Here is a 17,499-nt window from a genome sequence, read left to right on the forward strand (position 1 = left end):
TGTGCAATGGTTCTAAAACTATAGAGACTTTTAGATGAGCAGGTTTTATGATATTAAAATATACATATAGGATTATGTTTACTCACATAAGGTGATTAAAAGGGATATTAGGCTACGCTGCCATTATAAACTCGCTATAAAACTGCATCAGATGCAGTAGCACTATCTAATATAAATGTAACAGGGTTGAAAATGCACTGTCTGCCCCATGCCCCTTTTATAAATTCCCAATTCATGTAGTAGCAGAAAATTGGACTTGGCAACCTTTGGCACCCAACCTCCACACTGTACCGGAGCATTTTTCTTTCATATATAGCATCCTCCTATGACACTGCAGGACAAGCTTGGTAACATACTGTACATTATATTTTTGGTCTCACACACCAAGCTAAACTGCATAAATTGATACAGAAAAGGCACAAATTGTTGCAGAAATATTCACCAGAATGCTGAAAATGAAGTGTTTGAGGCTCAAAATTTCAATTTTGCTCAAAAGTAGAGATCTCAACCCTCCCAATGTTGAACCCAAAGTTATGCCCTTGGTTAAATTGTAAAGCTATTTCTTTTATGTGATTGCTTAGGCAATAGAAGTTCACTGCTAGGAGTATCTCTTTTAGGTTTACTATCCCTTTAGGCCAATAGCAGAGTTTAATTATTGATTATGTTGTTACATAATAATTATATTGTTACATGGTTATTTATGCATTATAAAGCTTGGCAGGAATACGGCGTTGACAAATATGAAGGGAGTGGTAATTATAAAATTCATTCAGTTTCTCATGTTGAGTGGGAACTTCAGTATGACTGACCCCTCCTTCCTCCTAAAATCCGCTGGACAGCTGAGCTTGTGGCTCAATTCAGGTTTGCAACATGCCTCTCTCCGTTCTCTCTGGCCTGCACGCTCATTACAGATGCCCTAGTTTGCTCATGAGCCAGGAGAGACTTGCTAGCCTCATTACAAACTTGGAAACCTCCCAGCTTTTGTACCTTTTTTTCCAGACAAGATCTCACACATTCATGCTTGTATCCCAGAAGTGGAATAAAAAGGTTTTATCAAACATGTATAAAGAAGCGGAGCTCACATCTCATCTGAATCTCCACAGTAACTGCTGAAGAGGAAGGTGTCTGTGATGGAAAGTGCTAGTGAAGATTAACAGGCGAGGAAGGAAAAAAAAAAAAATAAATAAAAAGGGGCAAGGGGGAAAAAAGCATTTTACTTGAAAACTGTGTCACTAATTTACAGAATTGCTGCATATTCAACAGCACATGAAGAAATTTCTGTGACCCTGTTCGTTAAATGTTTACCTCATTAGCTCTCTTGTTGTCTTGATGTTTTCCATGTGGCATTTTGGATGAAAGGATAATTATGCCACACAAATACACTCTGTGACTAAGCAACCCTCTGATTCAGAAATCACAAAGGATGCACCAGTACGGCAAATTCAACCGTTTCAAATTGTCTTTTTGAGTGTGTGTGCGTATAAGAGACAGGGAGACACAGATAGCTTCAAAGAACCAATCATACGTTTGATAAATCCAGGGAAAGCATTGAAGTCAATATTATTATTTTTATAGTTGTTATATTTTTACTACACATTTCTTTGCATTAAAGGAAACAGTTTTGAGAGAGTGGAATACATCTTCTGATCTGTCTGTTCTACATGTAGCTGGAGCCAGTTGCCCGTTAGCTTTGCTTAGCATAAAAACTGGAAAAAAGGGTAAACAACTAGCCTGGCTCGAAAGAACCAAAATACACCTACCAGCACCTTTTAAACTCACAACACAGCTGCCATCCCAGTTCATTTAAGGTACGGTAAGGTAAGGTTAGTTGATGCGGACACATATACTGTACAGCTAACAAACACTGCCCACGTATCATTGGCTCACTGCACAGCAGCAGGTTAAGGTCATACTGGCAATTTAAATTTAGAAAAATATCACAAAGGGAGCTGCATGTGATGTTGCTCTATTACACTGTACAAGAAGTACACGAAGAAGTAGTTACAAAATATCTTCTGATCCTTGTTCCACTCATACTTCCCACCCACTGGCCTAAGATATGCATTGTGTACTGGAAGGGGCAGGCCTTGGCAAATTGAATTTCTTCATCCTGCTTACTCCTTGGTCAGTGAAATTTCTACTGCAGTCATGATTGATTACTGGACATCAAAATGTTATACTGAAGCTACTTTTCATTGATCATTTTGAGTACTTTGAATAGACCATCAGTTCACTTCAGTTGTCGAAGCCAAACTGAGCAGGAGAATACAAATTAACTATTACAGACCCTACACATGTTGGAAAAGGAGTAACTGATGTATAACTGAACGACAGCATCAAACACACAGGCGTCAGACACAGACAAGCATGCATCTGCAAAATGAGCACATGGTCCACAATCAAACAAACAAGTCCAATATACAGTGCCTGCAAAAGCTGAGGAATTGTTTTATTCATAACGTCAACCAAATCTTCACCCAGCTGCAGCAGTCACCTTAGAACCGTGGTTTGATGTGTTATAATTATAACTTCCAGAGTCTGTGTGTGTATGTGTGTGTGTGTGTGTGTGTGTGTGTGTGTGTGTGTGTGAGTGAGAGAGAGAGAGAGAGGAAGGGAGACAGAAAAATTGTTATAGAGTGAAGAGAGAGGGTGCGATATCCCACCAAGATTCCTCTTCAATGCTTTGACGCTGGTAAAAAAAAATATGCTCGGTGATTTAAACTTTTGAGATGCTAATTTAACTTGTCAGACTCTTCACAGCTTCAAACCTAGATACAGTACAAGATTTACCTCAGTATGATGTACCTCAGTATGACTTTGCCTGCATCTGCAGTGGAGCAAACCTACCTACTGTATAACAGCTGAGGCAGGTTAGAAAGATCACACTTGTTAATATTTTATACCTCAAACAGTGGTGAATTATACAGAGCGCTCACTGTCAAACTACCTGGTTTAGAAGGAATATAGAAGACAACTCTCAACATGGGGAATGATGTCAGTGGAATTAGCTTGGATGTACAACATGGAAAAAAACTAACAAAGTGTGGGCAATATTTCTTTTACAAAAAGTTTGAAGAAATGGCAAATAAGGTCTAGACAGCTGTGCAGGTCATGGTCAAAAATTAAATGGAAGCTTTTAAGTTATTGTTACAGTAAATGTAATTAAATGACAATCCAAAAACAGTGCAGTAATACATATATTCTCCTTTCATGTCACTGCTGGGTTATTACTGAATTAATCTATTTTGTCCTGTCTATCCTTCTGCTTGCCGTCCATTGTTTCCCTAAAATGTGCAAAATCTTAAAAATATGCTTAGCAGTAAGAGTGACAAAACCAGTGGTTTGGCTCTATTCTGCCCAATACAGTGAATGACACATGCATAATAATGAATTGATGGATTATGTGGTAAATTACACTTAATTACTAATTAACTGCCAGAAGGTGAGACTGTGTGTATCTTTTATGGCCTTGTGACAGACAATGTGTGCTTGTGTACCATGACTAAACGTCCTAAGCTTCAGGCTCCCGAATGATGACTTCAATGGCACACACAAAGACTTGTGTCTGGCTGTATACAATGCAATCACACCTAGAGCAAATCTTTTAATGTGTGGCACATATTCAGAGTAGTTGTATCTTATCACCAGTGTGTCTGTTTTTCCTTGTGGGCTTTGCTTTCCATAGAGAGAATTATTGCTGATAAATGTGTATTATCTTTTAATATAGTAATATAATATGATTTTTTTTTTTTTTTTCAGAATAGAAGTATCGAAGTGACTACAGCCACAATCAGCTTGTCCTCTGTTGTCTTATTGAACCAAAGTCAGAAGAACCAAAATAGCAGATAAACACAAGCTAAACACTGCATCACATCCCTTCGGCATTAAAGGAGAATTCCGGTCGATTTCAACACGTAGCTCTGTTGTTTGGAAATTTGGAGTGCTGTCAGTAGCAAGAAAAACTAAAACAATCGGTGCTGCCTACAGTGCGTTATCCTGCTAGCGTTAGCACCCAACAGGCTTAAACAGGGCAACTTTTAAATGTGTTTTTAGCCTCTAAACATGCTCGAAATGTCATTACAAGTGCCTACCCATGTGCAGTGATTCCTCCTGAGGGAACACAGCAAATTTGACTGGAATATTGGATTGTATGAGTTTGACAATCGACTAGTGTGGACTTGACCGGAAAACAGGAAATAAACAGAATTATGTTCACTGGCTGGATTAACACAACTTTTATGCCTTTCTGTCACATCTACTGCAGTCAGATTCGCTGTGTTCCCTCGGAAGGAATCACTGCACATGGGTAGGCACTTGTAATGACATGTCGAGCATGTTTAGAGGCTTAAAACACATTTAAAACTTGCCCTGTTTAAGTCTGTTGGGTGCTAACGCTAGCAGGGGGATAACACGGTGTAGGCAGCACCGATTGTTGTTTTTTTTTGCTACTGACAGCACTCAACAGAGCTACGTGTTGAAATCGACCGGAATTCTCCTTTAAGTTAAATTCAGCTTCTTCCTGTGACCGAGTCAGGGAGACCAGCAGCTCTTTGCCACTTCCTGTCTTTCAGTGCTCATCTGAGTGACTGAGGGCTGCCTTGCTGGTTGTTGTCGCTGCCTCAGATCTGTTTCAATTTATTAGGGCTTCTGTTGGCTCATGATTGCCCCTGCCTACACTCCTAAAAAGAAGATTTTGGAGAAAAAGCAATCAAGTCATCTGTTCCATATCCTGTACCTAACAATAACAAATATGGTACAACTTGATGCAGCACTTGCCCTTTCTTAAAAGTGACAATGGACTGCTCGTGTAATGGGTTTTACTTTGAAGTTTAAATGTGACACACACACACACACAACACACACACAACACACACACACACACACACACACACACACACACACACACACAACCCCTGGTACTACACACCCCAAGGGTAATCTAAAACATCTGGACTGAAGATATTCCACTATAAAACAAATTACACACTTCTTAATGGGTATACATTATGCCATTACCTCAAATAACCCTTCTGAAAAGTACTTGGCACTAGTCCAGGGCACAGTTTGTTCATATTTGAGTTGAAGACCTCACTTTCAGTTGAAATTTGGCATATACAGATTGTTAATATCAATAGACATATCAAGAACATTTTTTAAACATTTATTTTAACAGATACACTCCATCTTGTTGTTATTCACTCACCAAACACCCTCTTGTTGGTATTCAGCATAATGTGGTGCAAAAGCAGGCTGACTGATACAGTATGATAAATAAAGGGGTGTTGATTCAGTTTTTTGGCAAATGAATGAAGTATGGATGCACACCAACACCGTGCTAAAAGTCAGAATTGCTGCCTAGACATTGTGTGATGACATTTCTGGGTTACTTCCCTCAGCTTTGAGCGCACACACACACACACACACACACACACACACACACACACACACAGTGAGCCTGCTTGTGCCTCCAAAAGTTGAGTCATTAGTACAGGTATTGACATAAAAGTTAAAATGCTGCAGCAAACAACACAGCTGATGACTCATTATCGTGATGAGTGAGGATAAAAGAAGGAGATAGAACGACGGACGGATGAAAAAGGATTGTGAAAGATGGATGGCACAATACAGTTTGAGATTTGAGCATTATTGTCAACCAATGACTGCTTTTGGATTAAGATTGATAATCATGTAACTGTGGCACCATTTACTGTACATTTACACAAAAGAAGAAAAAGGTTTAACATTCAAGTTAACATTTTTGACCCTGGTGTGTAGACTGCAATATGGGGGCTCATGATTTAAGTATGCCTCTAGAATAAGAATACGTTGCCCACATCTCCTAGGGCTAGTTGGAAGGAAGAATTTAAGCCACCTGCACCCATCTGATTGGGCTTATTGAAGATGCAGTGGCGTTCCAGAGCACAACGGAGGGACTTTATCTGACCAAAGAAAAGCTCATTGCTTTTAACTCCTCAACCTTGTTTGACTAAAGCAGGCTTAACTTTCAGTTCACAGCGACTAAAGCATGCATGTCCAATAAACACAAGCATAAATGTTGCAAGCTTTGGTTTTATTTGAAAAATAACCCACAAAATCTCTTCCCATTACAAACTTAATATGAGACACACAAACCTGACAAGGCCATCAAACTGAAAGCATTACACACACACACACATTGTTAAGAAAGAGTCTAAGAGATGGAAAAAACTATATAAATTACAAGCATAAAAGACATTTATATCCTAACACAGCACAGATAGTCTACTACATTGCAAAATATGTGTCAGGAACTGGCTTTTTGTTTAAAGATCAAACATTCAAACATTCAAAGGTGTCATTCTTGTGTCCATGTACAAGCTGTGAATTAAATTTCACTTTTAATCTCACTGTTTTAAAGCTTTGTTCTCACAATAGTACTTTAACAGGCTGAAACTGCTCACGCCTCCTCAGATTTACAAGCTGCTGCAGTTCTGCACTTAATCCAAAATAATGTATTCTGCTTATTGATCTGCTGTGGCAAGGAGGACTCTTTCACTCATGGCCAGCACTGATAATGAATGCCTGATGCTGTTTTGACACTCTCCTGACAAAAAAGGGTGGACCCAGAGTGCTCAGTGTCCACTCCCACTACAATACAAAAGCTTGTCAGTGAGCTTTGCATTCCTGCCTCCCAACTCCCTTCCCACGCACGCACACACGCATGCGCACTCACACACATGCACACACGCACACAAACACTCTCTAGGTGTCTTGACAAAAATAGTCTATATCCTTTGCGTTCCACTTCCGGGATTCTTCTGGTGCTGCAGGAATTTCATGCATGTATTTTAAATTTGGTGGTTTTATATTGTTGACTGCTCCTCAGCTCTCTGCATGGTAAATTGAGACAGCTAGCTAGTCTATCTGTCCAATCTGAGTTTTCTCTCAGAGCATGTTTTCCTCCCATCCCTGAGTGCTGTGTGGAGTAGCCAGACCCTCCTTCAGCGCGCTTTGGAGGAGGGTCTAGCAAAGCGAGACTATAACAAAAATGACTCACTTTTTGTGTAGAGGCAGGTGTTTTAAAAACAAAAGAATTAAAAAAGCAAGATATTCATATTCATACAGTAATTACATGGCCCTGTTGTTGGTGCAGACTGCAGGCTTTAATTTACGATGCTTTCTGTTTGCAGTGAACAGCTATTTAGTTTATACTCAGTTGGAGTTGCTTGTTAAATTATATTGGAGTTATTGGATTATAACAGTGGGCCTGCACAAAGCTGATATGTAACGTGTTTTTGCAAATAATAGACAGGCAAACTGATATAGGTTTATGGATAGAAGTAATTACACTTAAGTTAACAAGAACAGAGGATGAAGAAATTTGTGCTTTCCCATTTTATGTACAAGCAAATAAGTAAAGTGAGGCCCATCTAAAAGTATTTGGACTGTATGTCTCAGATTATGATATAATCTAAATTAATTTGAGTTGTGATTTGTATGTTTTTTATGCATCATGTTTGATGATGCCAGGCTACTGTGTGGATGGTAGATAAGTCTAATGTTTTTTAATGCAATTAGCACAATGCACCCCGCCCACCTCAGATGTAATTTTTGAGAATATTATAAAGCTACATTGCAATTGAGCCGAATACTACTTATTGCAATAAGCATTATGAAGGCATTGCAGCGTTGACACTTTAATGGAATGTAAACCCATGTTTTTGTTTGTATGTGAACTGAGTTTAATCAGTATTTACTCTGGCCATAGTACTAGCTGTGATGAATGTATATAATTATATTACATAACAATATGAAAGAACGTTTGATTTTCATATTCCCCAGGTGCAGCAAGAAGCAAATGTATGTGAGTAAATAAAAATGTGCTGTTCATCTTTTACACAGCTTATAGTACTACCAGTTGAGTAACTGTGTAAGGCTTCTAATTCGCTTTAACCTCTTGGTTTCAACACACACACACACACACACACACACACACACACACACACACACACACACAGCCTGCTTGTGCCTCCAAAAGTTGAGTCATTAATCGTGGCCCATTGGGATTACTTAAAACCAGCATGTGGTCTTCTTAATGCTCACACTATGGCAGGACGGTCTGCTTCATGTTCTTAGCTGAAAAAGTAAAGTACACTCAACATGAAATGACACTACAAACGAAACATTGGCATAATCTCTTCACTGTTTCAGAGGGCCCTTTTTTCTTTTCCTGGCACAGTCATGGCCTACATTTTGATACTGGCATTAATAGAATGCTAAGACGATCGCTGCTTAAGCCAGCCAGCATAATGTTTTTGCTGCTTTTAGGCAATGTTAGGCATTTAACATGTCTGGGAAAAAATTCTGAATCAATGTTTCCAGAGGTTTGTGAATAGAAACATCAGACGTTGATTTAAGGATTAGGGAAAAAGAGGGAAAGTCTTGAGTGAAAAGAGGCTATTTTTTTTAATGCTGATCGGTCTTTGTGTTCGTCTTGTTCTCACTGTTCTTTTTCACTGTCTGATGTACGGATGCAGAGTTGATAAGCCACAAGTCACCTTGAAAATCCAAAACTGGGCCTAGAGCACAGTACTTCGCCAACACCGATATTTTAGTTGAGCGAGACACTTATGACTAGTCAGGTGATTACACAATTAATTTCTGTCTGAAAGCTTAAACGAGTGCGTGCTCGCTCAAACAACTTATTTTACCATTGTGCTGCCCATTTTTATCTTAGGGCCATATTAAAGTTCTTTGGTAAGCACTCCGAGCATGTCCTTGTAACCTCTGTAACCGTCCCTCTAGTGCCCTTCCAATAACTCAAGCATTAAATGTAGGTAGGACAACAGAGGCTCGACTACAGCCAAGACGAATAGCTCTGTATCCATTAACTTTTCACCTTCAGAGACAAAATAACTGCTTTGATTATGAATGGGATTAGGGAACATCTGCAGAGCAAATGAATAGCCCAATCAAGTTCTGCAAACATTAAATAAATAAAGACAGTCGCCAATGTCACTCCAGCAACCGGAGAAGGCTTTGTGGAAAGACTGATCCCTATATTCTGATATCCCATGTTGCATATCTTTGTGTGTGCGAGTTGCTGTCCAATGACTTGCTTTCAATCCATTGCTTATCATGGCGGCTGATCTGACAGAGGTGTGACCTCTCTTGACTGATTGAAGACTGTGCCATTTGGGAGTGAAGGGCAATGTAAAGGGAGGTTGCAGGTCTTTCTTATTAAAAAGTCACCTGTACATCCACCATAACCTTCAGTGGCCAGTAAATGTAATGAGCTTTAAGATAGATCCCTATCATTTGCATACATTTAGGGAGAGCATCTTTTATTAATATCACCAACTGCTTATACGCTACTACTACTTATAAGCTCTGGTTTTCTATTGCGCACAGGAGCAACCAGTTGACTTAAAAAGCATTTAATTAAAAGTAAACTAATGACAATTCAACCTTTAAAGTAGTCATGTATATTGTCTCCAAGGTAAGAACGCTAATTATAAAAACTTTTTTGACTTTTAAAGAAAAGGCCAGTAGGGCTGCAACAAACAATTATGTGTATTGTTGTTTTGTTCTTGATTAATCACTTTGTCTATAAAACTTTAGAAAACAGTGAAAGGTGCCTGCCAGCTATGATTTCCCAAAGGCTAAGAAAATATATTCAGATCTTAGGTCTGTCCTGAATATCCCTTCTGGAGCTTCAAAGCTTCAGCTGGAAGTATTCGAATATATTCAAAGCTTGACAGGGGGGTGTTCACAGTTACGTGAAAGGACTTTTGCCGGCGGGTGAGCATAGATTTCTCCTGTTGTTTTCTTTTAATAGCGCAGACATGAAAAGTATTTTAGTTTAGGTAACTTCTGCTGTCTGTCAGTCAGCCTGGCAGGCAGGTTAGCCAGCCGCTGTGACGTTTACAGACCACAAAGTCAGTATGGATTGGATAATCACATCAATAATCAATAATAAAAAAAGAAGAAGAAAGGATGTGAATACTGATTTGGACATTGATTACCATGGCAACGATCAAAGCTTTAAAGCCTCAAAACATTCAGGTCAGCCTTATCTCAGATTGCTTGTTTTATTTGACCAACAGTTCAAAAGCCAACCATACTTAGTTTACAATCAGAAATGACAAATAAAAGCAGCAAATCATCCCATTTGAGAAGCTTTAACCGGCGAATGTTTGTAAAAGTTGCTTGATCAATCATCAAAATAGTTGTTGATTCATTTTCTGTTGTTTGAATAATCAATTAATCAACCAATTGCTGGAGCTCTAGCCAGTGCTGTACTGCTGCAGCAATGAGGTTATTTATCTGCAGCGATCAATACGTCATATAACTCATGACAATTATAGCCCACTGTGCATATACAGTGGCAAAATAATGTGTCCGAAGAAAATGTAAGTGAGTGAGTCTGTGCTGTGTTGTAGGTGTCCCATGGCCCCACGATATCCCAATCTGTATTAAGTTACATCCAACCAACAGTTTCCATCCCTCTCATTTCCAGCCAGGTCTACTGTTTATCCAAATGTACCAGATGCCATTCCTGCTAGCAAGGAAGTGGCATTCTGTCAGGTTTTAAACTGACCAAAATCAACAGTCTGTGGGCATTGCGAGCAACTGATCAGGCCAATCTAAAACCACAATCATTCTAGAAATCACAATGTTTCTACATCAGCGCATTGTGTTTGACAAACTTCTTCAACTGAGTTAAGCGAGTCAAATCTTTGAGCGAAATGAACAGTGACGAACAATATTAACACTAATCATGATTCAGCAATAGCAGACAATCCCATTGCCCCTCCAGATGGCTGTCCATTTGCCTAAAAGGCTCTAATTGTGCAGCCATTATAACAACACAGAGACTACAATTAAGATGCAAAAAGTTAATTAAACTGACTTTTTAAACGAGCACAAAAACATGTAACATATGGAGGGCCAGTGGTGCAGTCGTGTGTTTTGTTCAGGCGGACAGGCCGAATCCCAAACAATGAGCCAGCTCCAGCAACCAACTAGAGGAAGTGATGTATTGCATATTGACTTGGAACAATGCAGTCTGTTTTAATGTAAGGCAAATGCTTCTACCCCATCAATTTGTTTCAGTGGACAGACGCACCCTCTGACATCCTCAATAGTGTTTGCTAGCAGCTGTCTCTGAAGACACCTGCTATATTTGAGCAACAATGAAATGTAATAGTGTAGCTTTTTTACAATACAAAAATATTTATAATCATTACAATGCATTCTGTATGATGGAAAGTTTTAATAATGTTGGACCTTTGGAGCCCTGTCTATTCAAAAACAAACATCCCCGAGCATTTATGCTGCTATAGCTGCCAGGGTGACCAAGGATGGTTGTTAGGATGCTCGCAGAGATCAAATACTGTTAACAGCCTCTATCCACCTCCATCTGCTCTTCAAACCAGCACCTCACTGTGAATTAGGTTACAGCTGTACTTAGTTTGGAAACAGATGGACAAAAATCCCTTTACAATAGCACAAATTTAACTGGGATATGATTAATTGAGGGACAAGTTCAGGGTGTATTTTTAAATCACTGAGTCTTTAAACAAGTCGACCCCCGGCACCACAGCTCCCTGCTTTCCCTCTGCATCCATTATGCCAGCCTACCAGGGAGTATTATGTCTTGTAGCGGCTGATTCGGAGTTGACACTGCGAGGCTTAGGGAGCATTAAAACCTCTGCTTAAGGCACACTCCTGGTGTTCAGACTGAGATCTGACGTGTGTGACTCCTGAGGCAAGCATGTTGCTAAATGAACAGAGACAGGATGGATGGCATGACCCACTTCTATAAGGGCTACACTGCTTTCTTCTCACAAATCCCACAGTTACTGTTCTGCATTGTTCATGGGAAAATATACAGCTGGCAAAAGCTAAAATATTCCATAACCAGAAACTGGAAGGGCAAAAGAGGGGGGATGTGAAGTGATTGGAATGCTGATCCAGTGTGGCAGGTGAATCTATAACCTTTAACAATCTCTTCTCTAGGCTACATTGGGCACTCTGACTGTCTTTGGTAAGACTCTAAATGTAACTTGCAATGCACAACTGACCTTCTCTTAGTGCCATCCTTGTCAATAATGGTGCCCTGATGCAACTAATACAGGAGGCTATCTAGCATATCTCCTCTAACTGATAGCATCTGGGTCTGTCTAAAGCCCACATTAGAGAAATCTTTCCATTTATCTTTTTTTCTTAATTCAGTTTGTTAAAGAGGGAAAAGTGACGTCCTTTCTGTCTTAACCGACTGGGGCTATATCTGGACGCACAGCTTCTTTTTATCCTCTGGAAGCATCACGGAGGAGCGAAGCAAACAGATGAAGATTATTACTGTGAGGGCGAACAAAATACTGGAGCAGTGCACATTTCTGCATTAATATGTGCACGCCTGATTTGGCCCCTTATGACAGACAAATTACGCAGGGATAAAAAAAAATTGAATCATCTGTTTAATCAACTCAAACAAGTGTCCTTAAAACGCAAGTAAACCAATTAACTAGCGAGTCGTGCACATATTACAAGCGGTTGTCTTCTGTTGCCAAGCCGTGCTGATGGGCTTCTCGTATTCCGCAAAAATTAAACGCACATTGCATTTTCCTCAGCTATTTATGCGGACTTCCACCTTTTTAATAATCAATTCTCTTGGTCACTCCCACGCTAAAGGGCTAGACGTGTACAAAATGTTTTTGACAATGATAATGACAGCCAGTCACTTTTCCACTCACCTTTCACATGCTGCAGGACAGCGGCGCCCAAACACAGGGCGAGGGAAAGGAGTTGCGGTCCCATCCTCTCACAATAAACAGGTCTGACTTCCAAGGTTACGGAGATGTGGTATAAAAAAAAAACACGGAGCAGTAGCCAAAAGTTCTCCCTCCTTTGCTCTCGCTGGGCTGGGCTGTGAGCTGTTGCTATACGTCCTCTCAGGTAAAGTTCTCCTCTGTGATAAAGTCGGCAGAGAGACGAACTCGCCACCTGGATGTTTGCTCGTGCAGGAACAAGTGAAGTGTGCCTGCCGGGTCCCCCTCTGCTGCTGCCTTCCCCGCTCCTACCGCAGTGGTGCGATGTAGTGGAGAGAGCGGCGTGCGCGCTCAATGCTCCCGGACAACTGATGTAAAGTCTCCCGGAGTTACGTAAACACTCACTTCCGGAACACACTTCCAAAATAAAAGATTACAATTAGAATTCATTATTTTTCATTAAAAACATTCTGCATTTGATTCCTAGTAGGCTAATACAAAAATAGTTCATATGTTTTACGGGCATAATTGTATCTTGTTTTCGTATCTGCAAAAAAGTAATGCTTAAGCTGCAGGCTTCAAGATGGTATTTCACTAAAAAGCTTATTTAATACATTTTAATTAGACATAGGGCATAATGCCATATAGCCTATACAGATGAGATGCTCTTCATAATTTAACTCCATAAAAAAAAAAAGTTAAGCTTTTGTTTTAAAGGTACAATCACTTTACATACCGGTTAAGCAGTGCAAGCTTAAAGGTCGTGACACACTAACCCGATAATCGGAGGTCAGTGACTCAAGTGTGTTCGGTGTGTTCCGTCGTCCGTCGGAGGGGCCGTCGGACTTCATTTTGGCCGATTTGACATGTTGAATCGGAAGGCGCACTCAAATGACCCATCTGATTGGTAGAGTGCTAACCCGGAAACGAGGAGTGGGATGAACGTGACTAGAGTCTCTCAAAATCTGACGAAAATCTTTTAAACTGACCTTTGTTGATCTGAAATGAAGACAGATTCAGCAACTGATGGCCTATTTCTCGCTTAAAATGTTTTCAGAAACATGTTTCGGTAAACTATTTTAGTAAAATATGAGATCGTATTCTGAACAAGCCGTCATGACAGTCTGGCTTTGAATTTCCGGAGAAACCAGACTCACGTGACGCGTTCGTCCAATCAGCTGCCAGTTTTAATTTTTGGGCGACAATACAGATTAGCGCCACCTGCTGTGTCAGGGGCTTAACATGGTTCAAGGACAGTCCGTTTAGCTCACCGGAGGATGTGCGCTTCCCGGTCGGTCACAGGAAACGGACTGGGGCGCTGTCTCTCTGATGGAGACAACTCTTCCTCCTCCCTCCTCCACCTCGCCTCCTCTTGAAGAGCACCTCCAAAAAAGTCTGAGGGGTTCGGACTTATACAGTGTATTACTTATAATTGTTTATAATCATCAGACTCTTTTGCCTTTCCTTAATCTCTTTATTTCACTCCACATGACTTCCTTTTCAACCTTGAAAGCCTTGTTGAGTTTTAAGGTGCCTACTTTAAACCAACATTCCCACCCAAAATATTAAATTAGGCAATTCTCCAATGCCAATAAGAAATTAAGTTAATACAATGAGTTGTGTTGAGTTTAAAAAAGTTAAAACAATGCTGATCTTTGATATCAATGCACTTTTATGTTTTTAAATATTCACAATGTACGCTGCAGCTGAGTTAGGCAGGAAAATTGCAACCCAATCAATATCCTTCTATTTCATACTGATTCCACTTGAGCAGTACATTTTCTTCTTCATGTTAATTAAATCATGTCTGTCTGCTCTCCTAAGCTTAGAGGGGGCAGCCCTTCTTTTGTCACACGGCAGGAAGAAACTTTTTGTCTATCCGTCTTGGAGCCAACTCCTGCTGCCGTGCAGACTAGATTAGGGCCACGTCCACACGTACCAAAACGATCTTTTTTTCCCCATCTTCCCTGGCATCGTTTCAAGAATATACAGCGGGGAAAATAAGTATTGAACGCGTCAACATTTTTCCCAGTAAATATATTTCCAATGGGGCTATTGGAATGAAATTTTCCATAGTAGTAGTAGTAGTAGTAGTAAACAAGTAATCCATACATACAAAGAAATCAAAACATGTATGTCCATGACAAAAGTTATGTGTAATAAAGTGGAATGATAATGGGAATAAATATTGAACACATGAAGAAAAAGGGGTGTAAAAAGGCATAGGAAGCCAATAAACCAGCTGAAATCTGTCAGTATTTAGGAAGCAATCCTGCCCCCTATTAGTTCAAATTAATATCAGCTGGATTAGTCCTAAATGATGGCCTATAAAAAGGTTTCTCATTACCAAGGTGTCACTCAAGAAGCATTTCATGATGGGTAAAAGCAAAGAGCTGTCCCAAGACCTTTACAAGCTTATTGTAGAAAAACATACAGATGGCATTGGTTACAGACGAATATCTAAACTTCTGAAAGTTCCAGTGAGCACTGTTGGGGCCATTATCCGGAAGTGGAAAGAACATCTTTTTACCATTAACCGGCCACGACCAGGTGCTCCTCGCAAGATTTCTGACAGAGGACCACTCATGGAGATCTTCAGAAAGACCTGGAAGAAGCAGGTACAGTTGTTTCAAAGAAAATAATTAGTAATGCACTCAACCGCCATGGCCTCTATGCATGCACACCACGCAAGACACCACTGCTCAAGAAAAGGCATGTGGAAGCTTGCTTAAAGTTTGCTTCACAACATCTGGACAAGCCAATGACATACTGGGATAATATAATCTGGTCAGATGAGACTAAAATTGAACTCTTTGGCTGTCATAGCATACACCATGTTTGGAGGAGAAATGGCACTGCACATCACCCTAAAAACACCATACCAACAGTGAAGTTTGGAGGTGCGAATACCATGGTGTGGAGATGTTTTTCAGCATCTGGCACTGGCAGACTTCATATAATTGAAGGAAGGATGAATGGAGAAATGTACTGTGACATTCTTGATAAGAATCTGCTGCCATCCACCAGGATGCTGAAGATGAAACGAGGGTGGACATTTCAGCAAGACAATGATCTCAAACAGACAGCCAAGGAAACTCTCAATTGGTTTCAGAGAAAGAAAATCAAGCTGTTAGAATGGCCCAGTCAATCACCCGACTTGAATCCAAGGAAAGAAGAGGTTCGTAGAAGATGCCCTCGGAACCTTCAAGATTTGAAGACAGTTTATGTGGAAGAATGGGCAAAAATCACAGCTGAGCAATGTGTGCAAATAGTTTCTTCATACAGGAGGTGTCTTGAAGCTGTTATTACCAACTAAGGGTTTTCTTGCTGAAAAGTATTAAATACATTTCAGCAAGTGTGTTCAATACTTTTTCCCTGTGTCATTTCACTTTATTACACACAATTTGATTTATGGACTTATTTGTTTTGATATCTTTGTGTGTGTGGATTACTTGGGTTGTTACTGACATCTGGTGAAAATGTCATGCCGATAGCCCCATCAGAAATATCTTTACTGAGAAAAATGTTGACGCGTTTAATACTTATTTTCCCCCCTGTATGCGTCCAAACGGATCCATTTGTAAATGACTCAACATGCTACTTCATATTCCAGGCCTATAGGTGGCGCTGTTTCTGCTACAGAAATTCACCAAAAAACGGAGAAGAAGAGGTGGAGCATGCACATAAAGCTTGCGCGCTGCAAGGTTATAATCGTATAATCGTAAACGAACGAAATAACGAAAACTAGGTGGGAAAAAACATTGTCGTTAACTGAAATAAAAATAAAAACGAAGCATTACAAAAAACGATAACTAAACTAAAACTGTAATGTCTGTTTGCAAAACTAACTAAAATAAAATAAAATTATCGAGTAAATGTCCTTAGTTTTTGTCTTTGTCGATCTTTCATAGAGCAAATAACGTTATATCTCTCCGACCATTACATTTCCCGTAGACATGTATAGTTTCCGACTGGGAACCCAGAAATTCCGACATGCCACGTCAAATTGAACACAACATGTCCGTGGCTCCGTGCTATCATAGCGGTACCGAAAGTCGGAAGAAAGCGGCAGTCCTATTTGATTATGACTGTGTCAGATAAAAGCGCCTTGCAGTGGAAGGTGGTAAAATATGTGGGCAATTTATTACAGGGAAAAATCCCTGTAATAAATTGGAAAGTACATTTGAGAAGCGCGCACACAAGCTAGGAGGCTAACCTAGCTTACCTTAACAAGGTAAAGAAGAACGCAAAGCCCAACAGAAGCTAACCCCGGTAACGTTACAGGCATGGATGTATGGATACTGGGCCAGCTGCAGCATGACAGAGAACACTACAGGAAGGCTTTCATCGGCGACCTGACAGCTGCTGGTTAGTAAATACGCAGGAACACCAAAAACGGGAGGAAGCGTGGGTTAATATGTGGATTGATCCTGGGATGTCTACACAACTGTGTGACTCGATTGACTTCAAAAAGTTCGCCACTTTACTCAAACCAAAGTTGAAAACACCTGTTGATGTATGTCTTCTTTAGTCTGTTGGCTATTTGGGTTTTTTTCCTGGAACACGTCACTTACACATTTTGCGTCTTGTGTAGACTGTTTACATATTTATGACCATATGTAGGCTACATTTTATTTACTGGTGTTGTTGAATACATTGTGAATACATATTTCTAAAATTGTATGATGTTTTTGTTGAGTTATTATTACACAATACTTTTTCTGACCTTTTTGAATCCCCCGACAAA

At 40.0% G+C, this 17,499-nt stretch overlaps 1 protein-coding gene across 2 annotated transcripts in view; it reads right to left on the reverse strand.

The window, feature by feature from the left end:
- The window catches only part of LOC116056698 (EGF-like repeat and discoidin I-like domain-containing protein 3), a 118,580-nt gene extending 105,578 nt beyond the window's left edge, over nt 1-13,002 (reverse strand). Inside the window, exon 1 of one of the 2 annotated variants that reach the window (XM_031308987.2) lies at nt 12,738-13,002. In XM_031308987.2, coding sequence (XP_031164847.1) covers nt 12,738-12,801 — 64 coding nt within the window. In that variant the 5' untranslated portion in view covers nt 12,802-13,002. The remainder of the gene's footprint in view (nt 1-12,737) is intronic. The other variant, XM_031308986.2, reaches the window with a different exon arrangement.
- Between the last annotated feature and the right edge of the window lie 4,497 nt (nt 13,003-17,499).

The sequence above is a fragment of the Sander lucioperca genome, chromosome 2 (assembly GCF_008315115.2).
Source record: "Sander lucioperca isolate FBNREF2018 chromosome 2, SLUC_FBN_1.2, whole genome shotgun sequence".
In the NCBI taxonomy this organism is placed as follows: Eukaryota; Metazoa; Chordata; class Actinopteri; order Perciformes; family Percidae; genus Sander; species Sander lucioperca.